The sequence below is a fragment of the Amaranthus tricolor genome, chromosome 10 (assembly GCF_026212465.1).
Source record: "Amaranthus tricolor cultivar Red isolate AtriRed21 chromosome 10, ASM2621246v1, whole genome shotgun sequence".
NCBI lineage: Eukaryota > Viridiplantae > Streptophyta > Magnoliopsida > Caryophyllales > Amaranthaceae > Amaranthus > Amaranthus tricolor.
The window spans coordinates 5,098,691-5,110,600 of NC_080056.1; the positions used below are offsets into that span (position 1 = coordinate 5,098,691).

General features: G+C 28.6%; 1 protein-coding gene across 1 annotated transcript; it reads left to right on the plus strand.

Moving 5' to 3' along the window:
• Positions 1–3,037: 3,037 nt before the first annotated feature.
• Positions 3,038–4,666, plus strand: LOC130825145 (protein FANTASTIC FOUR 3-like). Its single transcript, XM_057690213.1, has one exon. It carries the CDS (start codon positions 3,287–3,289, stop codon positions 4,541–4,543), a length of 1,257 nt encoding a protein of 418 aa, XP_057546196.1. The 5' UTR covers positions 3,038–3,286; the 3' UTR covers positions 4,544–4,666.
• The last annotated feature ends 7,244 nt before the right edge of the window (positions 4,667–11,910 follow it).

Genomic DNA, 11,910 nt, shown 5'->3' on the forward strand with positions numbered 1-11,910 from the left:
AGTTTGTTATTGATGGTGAACAATGTCAGCATGCAGCTTATGATTAATTAATAATGAAATTAATAAAATAAAATGTAGACTTTAGAGAATGATGTTAACAAGAACCAACCTTGAAGTGAAGTGGGTTCTTAGGTAGATATCCTTAATTTATTATCTATTTTAAGGCTAACAAATGGGAACATTATATTTGTCTCTCTAATAATAATTAACGTATGTTTACTAGTCTTAATTAGTGGTATTTGTCATCTAAAATGTGGTAAACAAAGTTAAATTAAACAATTCCCACCTACAAAACGATCATGATCTCATCTCACTATCATCAAATTAACTTGTTTTCAATTGGATAATTAATTAATATTTAAGTATTAAGTCATCATTATTCAATTATGATTTATGACTTCCTTAATTTTACCGGAGATGTTTAATCATTGGGAAGTTATGCAAATCACTACTCTCTTCTATCTGTGACACGGTCCGTTTGGTTGATGGTAATAAAGTAATGGGAATGAAATGTTGTAATGGCAATAGTAATGAAGGAATGGATATGAGAATTGGTAATGAAGATTCTTTTGTTTGGTGTGCATGACTAAAGAATGGTAATGGAAGATAATATTCCATTGATTGCATTTGGTTGTTAGTAATAAAAAATGGTAATGACTCTTAGTTTCATTATTGTATATTTGTATTTAAAAGCATTATTGTATCTAAATTATTCTATCTAATGATTCTTTTTTTAATAATAATATTTATTTTGGATAATTACATATATTACCTTTTTTTTCTTCAGCTCGAAACAACATTACCTTATTTTATTACCACAGTAATACTTCATTATCATTACCGCCTAATACCATGTTGTTTGATGGTAATGAAAATGGCCTTTTTTGGTAATTTCATTACCTTATTTTATTACCATCCATTACCATTGAAGGCATCCAAACAACCAAAATTTTCATTACTTAATTTTATTACCATTACCGCCCTCTAATACCATGTACCAAACGGGCCGCAAATGTACTCCATATTTCTTTTAGTTTATTGTATCAAATTAGTCCACTAAATACGGGTCTGTTTTATAGCTTTCATATAAACTATCAAACTCGGCTTTATAACACTTGTTTAATTTAATTCATTCATGTTTAATTTTATTTACTTTATTTTATTCTATAGTGGATACAAAACTCAACGATCCGATATTTATCCGACATTGTAATCGGATTTTATTTTATTTATTTTATTCATGTTTTATTTTATTTATTTTATTTTATTCGAAATGAAATTAAAATATGTAAAATTTAATGTAGACACAAAAACCAATTTCAAACAGACCCAAAACATGTATTTCAAAACCAACTAAAATCTGTTTGAACTAATATAATTTGACATTTACTTTACTACAATAATTTACTTTAATTTAATTAATTTGTTTTGACATATTGAAGTAACTTTTCATCATGCCTGAAAGTAGAAATGGATCATGAATGGAGGTAAAAGAATGGACAAATCCCTATCAACAAATATTTGATACAAATCCTTTGTTTCCTGGCCGTCTTCTTTTTGCTTGGTTTTCTTTTTGAAAATAAAGGGTAATAAAAGTGCATAGTAACTCTATTATTCTTTGCATTTAAATCTAAAATTTTTCTCTCATAGAAAATTTAAAAAAGATAAACGACGTATAAAATTAAACAAGCATTCAACTTGTGAGCCAAACTAACATCTACCTTGAGTACATACACACATAATAATTAGGGTTGCACTTAAATAGTGAATGTTATATACTTTTTCGGTTTCATTATACTTGTTACATTTGATTTTTTTACGTAATGTGTTATTTTGATCATTTTTACATTGAAATATGCACATCTAAAAATTATAAAAAGTTAATATTATGAAAGTATGCGATTAGACGATTCAAACAAGATCCTACTTGACTATATTTTTTCTTACGTATTAGCCACAAAAAATAAAATAAGCTAAACAATAAATAGTGCTAATAGCTGTAATGTAGCAAGTATTTCAGAACGGAGGAAGTATGTTATACACGCAACCAAAATTGGCTCAAATTTTACCTAATAATTTCTGGTCCACTCTTGTTCAACTGCGCTAATTAAGTTAATAAAGCAACATATATAAACATGAAAAAGGATATATCATTATTCATTACCTAAAAATATTATGATAAAATTTTCTAACCTATGCATCACGATATATCCTTCACTGAATAAAATATATTATGCCGATTATCTTTATATTTATCCGTGATTATATATTTTATTCTCATTATTTCCTAACGGTTTATGAGTCTAATTCCATAATAATCTAAGAAAATCTTAGGAAATTTGTTGTGAAAGGAAAAAAATAATTAAATAATCTATGTAACTAGTGCATAACTTAAGAATATTCAAATAAAATTTCACTTGCGTACGATATTAATTTGTTACATTATTTACAAATAAATTTTTATTACAAATAGTTATGCATAAAGAAAAACATATTTAAATAAAATTTTATTGTATTTGAATCAAAATTATTTTTATAAAATATGTTTATAACTTTTATCTTTACCCTTGGTTATTTTTCCATGTTTGAAATAATATGAGTATATTCTTTACTTTCCCATGACATATTATTATAATGAAATTTTTTTATTTAATATTATTCAAGGATATTTTTTTAAAAAAAAGAGAACTAAATAGCAAAGAAAAAAATTTTGTAAATGGCTTTTAAGTTAAGATAATTAAAAAAGTTACTCCGGTTAGCTATTTTTGTTGACTTTTGACTAGTTGGCTCACATTTTTCTATAATAAACTGCCAACAACCAATAATTAATTTTGTCAAACATCTCCATAAATAGCTGACTTTTTCAGCTAACTTAAAAACCAACAAAAATCGACAATATTTTTAGCTGGTCAAACAAGTTGACTAAAAAAGCCAACAACCAATAGCTCAATAACCAATAGCTCAACAACCAATTACCAAACACCCCTTATATAAAGCTGTAGTTGCTCTCTAAGTGAGATGATCTGATTCTCAATATTCAATTATTTGGAAAGGCTCCTCAGCTCCCCCCACACTCCCTCATACTTCAATATCCTCTCTCATACGTTGCAAACTTTATGGGTACTTTTCATAGGCTATAAATATATAAGCAACCTCTCCTTCTTCATAACAACGCATGTAACTCAAAGCCCACTACTGCCATACCAATTCCTTCAATACAAAATTCCTTAAGAGCTTCAAATCACACATACACAACTTTTCAACATCATAAAGCTTGATCAAAATCATGTCAACCATTGTTTATCAAGAATTACAATTCTTAGAGTCCAAAACTCTTAGTCTCAAACTCAATAGCCCCAACAAAAATAACACTACATTTAGTTCATTTAATGAACTAAATTCAACACATTCTCATTCATCAAATTATTCAAGAAATTGTAGTTGGAGTGAAATCCAAAAACTCTCAACCAAAAAAGATGATCAAAAAGAGGAAATTTACATTCACCCACTAACTAAAAACTCATCATCCTTCAAACTAAGTGAAAAAGGCTTAGAAATGTGTACGGAAAGTCTTGGTAATGAAACAGGATGTGATTCCACCATGGATGACACCTCCTTCTTCTCACTCTCACCACCATTGTTAGAATCATCGAAGGTTGAAGATCAATCAATGAAATCCACCCATTTGGAGGATTTACACAAAAACAAGAAGAAAAAGATGAAACTTCCATTATTTACACATGGGGATTTTCCACCTCCGTTAACAACAATGAGTGGTTCAAACCCAATTAAAGTTAGAACACATAGAGAAGATGGTAGATTGGTGATTGAAGCTTTTGATTCTACTCCCATTGTTGCTTCTTGTATGAAAGCTGAAAGAAGTAATGGGAGACTTAAACTGTCATTAGTGAGTGATTATTATGATGACATTAGGGTAATCAATGATTATTGTTCTTCTTCTAATACCCAAGAAGTAGAAGAAGATTGTCGTCATCATAACCGATATACCCCGCTGGTAGAACAAGAAAATAATGAGGAAAACAATTATAATGGTGAATATTGTTCTTATTCTAGTACCCCAGAAGGAGAAGAAAATTATTATCGTCATAACCGGTACATCCCACTCGTTGAACAAGAAAATAATAGTCAAACTAAGGATGATTACGAGGAAAATAATTGTTCTTCTGGTACCCAAGAAGGTGAGGAAGATTGTTGTTGTCATAATCATTATATCTCGCTTCAAAATAAGGATGATTATGAGGAAAATAATTATAATGGTAATTGTTGTTCTTTTAGTACCCAAGGAGAAGAAGATTATTATGGTTATAACCAATATATTCCGCTTGTAGAACAAGAAAATTATAGTCAAACTAAGGATGATTATCTGGAAAATAATTATAATGGTGATATTAAAGGTATAACAGTAGAATTGGGTGTAAAATTGGGTTTAGAAAAGATACAAAGGACAGGCAGATGCAAGGAAGGAAGTCAGGCAGGGAATAAGAGACTAATCAACTATAAACCTTTTTGGGTGGCTACTTAAAAAAAAAGATAAAATAGAAAAAAAATTATGATACTTTTTTTAAATGTAACTTTGTCTCTCCTAGCTTTTTGTTCATTCATGTACTTGTTGAATATATATATATAAGAGAATTTTTGAGGTTAATTATTGATTTAATTTCTTGAGCTTTTCATGGTAATTGCTGACTCTTCCTGGTTGTTCTTGTTGTAAATAGACATGTTTATATTTTCCTTTAATACGGCGGTGAGTATTTAATTTGAAAATTTTTCTATTTAAATTGAGATATATTTTTTATGTCTATTTGAGAAAGCGTTATTTAATTTAAAAAACTTTTATATATTCAAATTAAATGGTATTCTTTTAGAAGGACTGAGGGAGTATATAGCAGCCATTATACTATTATTATTGAGTTCAATGAATGATTTTAAACATATATTTGTCAAAACTCAAAAGTCACATATAGATTCTTTGGTTTCTTAGAGTTTACGAGTATGATTTTTCTTATACTTTTTAAATTAAATTACTTATAAAGTTGAAAATAATTTTTTTTTTTGATGTTTTATTATAGTTGATACTTTTTTTTCAAATTCTAGAGTTTTTTTTTTCTTACATGGACTATTTGATTTGCTCTTGATCATAAGTGTATAAATATAAAAGAATAGTCGATGAATAAAACAAATAATAAGAATTAAAAAAAAAAATTAACATGCTACACTTTATTTAGATATTCCACTTATTTCATTGATTTCTATAATTAATTAATCACTTTCATAAATTCCTTGTCTCTCTCTAAAATTCATTCAAAAATTGCTTTGACTCTTCTTTAGTTTGATTTTAATTCCCTTAATTCTTTCCATCAAATTTAAATGAAGAAAACCAACCAATTAAAGAATAAAGTGATCAATGAAGTTTAAGTAAACTGACTAATCAACTAACTATACAGACACATTTTTTCTTTTCATTAAATATATATAGTTATTACGCACAAATATTCAATCAACTATATAATCCCCTTATTAATTGATTTGATTTGAGAAATCAGAATTAAATCCATTTTATGAATTAAGTTTACAATATATTTCATGTCAAATATGAGAAATTCTCAATTAATATTCATTCATGTAATTACGTATAATCTATTTCTAGTGAAATTATGTAACTTTGAAATCCAATGCACTTGATCTATGACACTTGAATGAGATCTCATTACCAATTAACACTTATTTAACTCTTATACAATCAAAACAACCGATATTTCACTCGTTTTTGGTATTATATGTAACTTTACCCAAGTAATTGAATCATATCATTATAGAGATGGTATACACACTTTATAAGTAATGTGAGCCATTCTTTCCATTGCTATATGGTTTTAATATGGTATATCCATATCTTATAAATGGTGTGCATTTCGTGTTTTCCCGATTTTATGCTGGTATTGACAAAAGCTCCAATTCAATTTAACACACAGGGGCAAAAATCCAACACAGTTCAATGCTGTCAATTAACAGCATTTAACAAGTTATATCTCTAAATATACTAATAAGTGTATTATTTAAGATGTTCCATTGACATTGTATCAGAGCCGACAGATTGATTAAAAACTAAATGGCATGTCCAAAAAGAATGGCGTTTCTACTTAATTGATTACTCTCACGTGGGAGCTTGATGAGGGTTCGCATGTGAGAGGGTCTTAGAATAGTTTGTCACACATCGATAAATTATATAAGTCATTGGAACTCTTAGTCATTTTGACATTATATGATTTTAAAACGGTATCTCAATGGCATAAGAATTGTGTTCATCTCGATATCTTGTGTTATCCTTATCATAAGAATTGTGTTCATCTCAACTTAGCTTTAAACTTACACAAAATCTAACTTTTGAAATATGATTTGAAATTGTGTCAACAAAAAAAATCATAATTAGTGAAACATACTTTATAAACATGAAGATCCCAAGTCATGATTCTTGCTGCTGCATGCATGGTTTTGTGTCAAGATGGTGTTTCATTTGTCTAAATATCGTCATCATTTTCATATCACATTGACAATCTGCCTCCAGACCCACTTTCCCTTCCCTTGATTCGCCACCAGTCATTCAATTAAAAAATAAAAAAACAGAAATAGTAAAAAAATGGAAAATCAATCTTTCCATAATTGTTTACACTATCTATATACTTTGACTTGTTTTCCACCTGCTATACTAACTTACTGTAGTAGAGAAAAACCGACGCTAATATTGCGCCATCCGCTTATATTTTTATTTGAATTTTTTTTATAATATAGTATTAAAAGTCAACATGATAAAAAAATCACGAGTTTGAATTCTATTCACTCCTTATTATTTAAATACATATTTAATGTTATATACAAGAGGAATTGTATTCCACTTATATTTCTAGTCCAAAAGGTTTTCTTGTAAGTGTCGAGATAGCATATAATATATTTTAAGGCGTCAACCATCAACTTAATTAAACTTATGGTGGTGGCATCTAATGTAAGTTATATATATTCTTTATCAAATAATTATCCGCCTTTTCTTTCAAGTATGGGCAGATCTACACTTAAACATTAAGTAGCATGTGCTACCCATTATATTTAAAAAAAAAAATTAGTTTTAACATTTTCATTTTCACTGTTTTAGGATTTAGGGTTTTTTTTCCTTTCTTTCTCACGATTTTGTCGGAGTATTATTGTATTATTTTGATTGTATGTAATGAATTTTAGTGGGTTATTCAATTTACAAATAAAACTCTACTAATTTTTTCTTTTAATTTTTTTAATTATTTACTTCAAAAAATCAGTGATATCCATGATTTTGAATCTTAGATCCGTCATTGATTCAAGTAGAATACTTTACATTAGGTACGTGAAGAGTATATATTGCATTTTCAATTTTAGCTCAAGAATTTTCGGTTGAGATATCATAAAAGTTAATAAACGTCGGACTCTAATAACAACTTTAAACTTTTAGCTCAGATGACTATTCGACAACCTTAGAATGCATTAACCCTTTAATGAGACGTTCTTATCGGGTAATTTCCTTCATGTTTAAGAGATTAATTCATGCGTTTTAAAAAACTTTCACGTCCAAAAAGTTTATTGATCAATCTTTTAGAAATATAAGCAAAGAGCATAAAGATACAATGAAAGGCCTCCAAATGATCCACTGAAAAGGGATATGATAGGAGGATTACATTGGTTGGTGAACCTTGTTTTTTGGTTGTTGGAGTTGTTACTAAGTGAGCTTGTTGCTTTCTTTCTTTTATCATGGTCTCACTAACTTTGTGGCAATGTCAATGTTTTTCACTTGACTCATCTTATTTCATTAATCATAATTGTACAAATCAAATTTGTTATTTTTTTCCTTGGGTGAGAATGAATTCAAAAAAGTTACAATCAAAGTGGTATCACATTATAATAATATTTGGTTTATCTTACTTTATTTTATTTTAATTTGTGTATGAACAATAAAGTACAATTAAATAAGAAACATGTACAACAAGATTTATATTTATAATATTTTATGTGTGTTATTTTCATTGTTTAAATTTTGATAATAATTCATGTTTAGAGGTGACTTATTGGTCTCAATATATAGCTCATTCAATAGTATGTATTGTTGATGAACAACATAAGGTGCAAAAGGAATCGAGTAGGCATTGTGATGAAACATCAGAAAAAGGCAAGTAGTGGCCTGACACAAGGTGCTCGAACAAGGTGCCATAGTGCTCAAAGGAGCACCTTTGGTCATAGGCATTCTGATGCAGTTTTGCGGTTGATGTTATTTTTGGGTACATATAAAGTCTTTTTGTGAGATTTTTTTAACTGATTTTATATGCTTTATAAGGGCTTAAAAACTTATTATGGTTAAGATTTGAGAAGCCATTGGCCCTTTAGAATGAGAATATAAACACAAGTGAGAAAGAGCTATTAAATTCCATGTGACACTTGTTCTTGTATTCGGTTGGAGGTTGTAATTAAACTCTAGTGGTTGAGCTTGCAATGATGAGAAATTTTATCTTTAATGAAAGAAAATCACTTTTGAGGGGGGTGTCTAAAACACCAGTAAACTTAGACTCCTCGTCAAAATTAACCATATTAATTAAAGATATAACAATACATAAATGTGATCTCGCATCATTGTAAGCTTTACCTTGTAAGCTCACCTTCTAAAGCTTACAATCTCCAACAATAAAGTCTCTCGTGAACTCAACGCAAGCCTCACTCTATTAAATAACTCACTCTCACTTGACTATATAATCACGTTAAAATCTTCAATTGTAATCTAATAGTTAACCCATATTGCCCAAAAAATCAAAATAAAAATTTTTATAAAAAAATATTACATGTCTCAAATCACGTACATATGTCTAGAAGCCAAAACAACATACCATCAAATACTCTTGTTCATATTGTAATGCATAATTTATATCCATTAATTGTGTTGTGCATTGTTTCTTCTTCCCCATCCCATCTCATATTAGCAACAATAGCAATCGTTAAAAAATGTATTTACCTGAACCACCAAGTTAAATAGCTAATACTCTCTTCATCTTACTCATTTTGCATTAATTATCATTTTAGTCTGTCTCACTTATTTTGCATTATTTTTATTTTTAGACAATATCTCACCACTTTCGTTTAACCTTATTAATACATTTTAATTCTCTTTTGATTTCATTCAGTACACAATTCATTATCTCAATTCATTTATTACTAATATTTAGTTTTTTCTTAAATAATATTCTATTTCCCTTTGATCCAAAATAAGTGGAGTATTGTACGGACATCCCATAATTGAACTCCTTAGATGCAACTATTATTGAAACTAGCAAGTAGCAACCCTAAACAAGCCAAATATATCAAACAACAAAAGAGCAGAGTAAATGAGTAGGAGCAAGTAGTGTACCAAATTTGTTAGAATTTGAGGTTCGGCAAGTTGCGGCAGAATTATACGAGTACTTCTTTGTCACTACAAAATTCATATACTTCCCATTTTAACTGGTATTTATAATTTAAAAGTATTTTTATTTTAGATAGTGTTAGAATATATAACATGAAATTTCAATCGTAAGTTAACTTTTGATTGAGTTGGTTTTTTGACATGATATTAAAAGTCAGCGTAACAAGAGGTTACGAGTTCGAATCTCAACAAGCCCTAATAGTGGAAAATTTAGCGCCATATATGAAAAATACATGGACTGCATCCACACTTTTAATCCAAAAGACTCTCATATGATGGAGCGCATTAGAGTAACATATCTTAAGACCTAAACCATAAGTTTAAACTTTTGATGGAATTGATTTCTCAACAAATAATATTCTTCATTTTTTCAAATTTTATTCACGCATTTAATCTCATTTTTTTTTTTATCATATCTATACAATTTAGTAATTTCAATTAATTTCTTAATATTATTATTATATGGACTGTGTAATTTGTTGGAAATGGAGGGAATTACAAATTTGTGGATAAATTCCAGTGGCTTGGATTGAACATAAGAGTATCTTACTAAAATCTTAAAGGCAGCCTTTTAACAAGAGTACTGTACTCTTATTGTCCTTTAGAGGCTCTGCTTTTAGGGCGTATATTTCTTGGGATATTCGTGCTTACTTACACTGCCCATTTTCAGATACGATCCTATTCCATCTTCAGCTTTTGTTGTCCAGTTGAACATAGATCACTTTTTTTTTTTTCTCAATTTTAGGGTTTACAGTGTCCAATCCAATGCAACACTTGCATGCTAATCTACATTGATATTACACGAAAGGGTTTGATTGCCGGTAATAAATGGTGAAAATTGCAATGAAAAGTTAATGATCGTGTTTGTTATATATTGGTTTTTTTTTTTTTTTTTTTTGCAAAATTAATTTCAATGTATTACCATTTGAATATGTGGCATTAGGTGATAATATAAAGTTTTGAACAATATGATTCTTTTGTGATTTAAGTTTTATTATCATAGAAATGACTGTTTCTTAAAAATTTATGCTATAAATTATTTTCATTACGATCATTTAGTACCAACAACTAAATAATATGTCAACCAGATAGGTGTTCCTCCCATCACTCCTATATTTTCTTATCACAACTTCTCTTTCCATTAACCATTCTTATACCATTTGATTAACTAAGCTTGGGGGGGGGGGGGGGGGGGGAGACAGTCCTCAACTGCCCAACAAAGGCCTATTATTTTCAAATGTTAATCACTTTTGACTACATAAGACCTTAAAATCGTTCAAAATTCATATGGGTTGAGAAAAAGTGGAAGATATAAGAGGAATACAGTTTAACTTTGTGGGATTAGATAATCTATCTTAATGAGTAAAAAGGATAGCTCAATATATAACACATTCCCATAGAGTAAGGGCTTGGAGAAAAATTCTTAACATACCCTGTATTTTTGCGAGAAATTACTTTCAAAAATTAAACTCGTAACTCTGACTTTACTATCAAACGCTATTTCAGATGACGGTTTACTTCTTCATACAAACCGTCATCTGAGTTGGCGGCTTCCTGTCGAAAAAAATAAAAAAATATTTATTCAATGTAGACGGTATTGAGGAAAATATAAATCTATGTTACGATAAAATGGAAATTGTTTTGTAAAAAAATAATATTATGGGAATAGACTCGAGGAAATAAGCAGTGAACCGTGGAGTTTTGATGTCCATTTAAATGAGAATCAAGTAGATTGGCGTCAGAAGTATTCCATTGGTTGATCAAGTAGACCAAAACTCCACAACATCTGAGTACACAAGCTCGTTATCCAATTGATCGTACAAATCTAATTTAAATCATACAAGATTATGAAAGATCATACTAAAATGAATATGTGTCGCATTCATTGTCCTCCTTTTTTTCCACACTAATAATTAGCTTTTTTTATTCATATTCCGGCTTTTATTTTAAAATTTATTTGAATTTTATTTCATAACGGGATATTTTATGGTAAAAAATATATAATTTTTTAAATTTATTGATTTGTATTTTCTCTGTTTGTTCTTTTTAATCAATAATTCTTATATAAAATAGTTAAATGAGATAAATTTGAAAACACAACATAAGAAAATGAATATAACAACTTTTATAGACATCACACTCGCACATTACAAGCTAAGGCTCCATAATTACTTGGCTTTATTTAGATTGGGCTAAATATATTTTAAATTTATATTATTATTATTTTAGCAAGGACTAAACTTTTATTTATTATTATGTTAGGTTTCTTAGTACAGTGTAGATTGAGGAAAGAAGAGATAGCGAGAATCGAATTCATGATCTTAGCTGGAGAAAATAGTGCTCCAATTGATACAAAATTCGATTTTATGATGATAAGTCTTGATAATTAATGTGTTTGTTGCTAACACTATATTATGCAT

Bases quoted from the DNA above. Each gene is read 5' to 3' on its own strand.
- LOC130825145 (XM_057690213.1), top strand. From the start codon at position 3,287: ATGTCAACCATTGTTTATCAAGAATTACAATTCTTAGAGTCCAAAACT.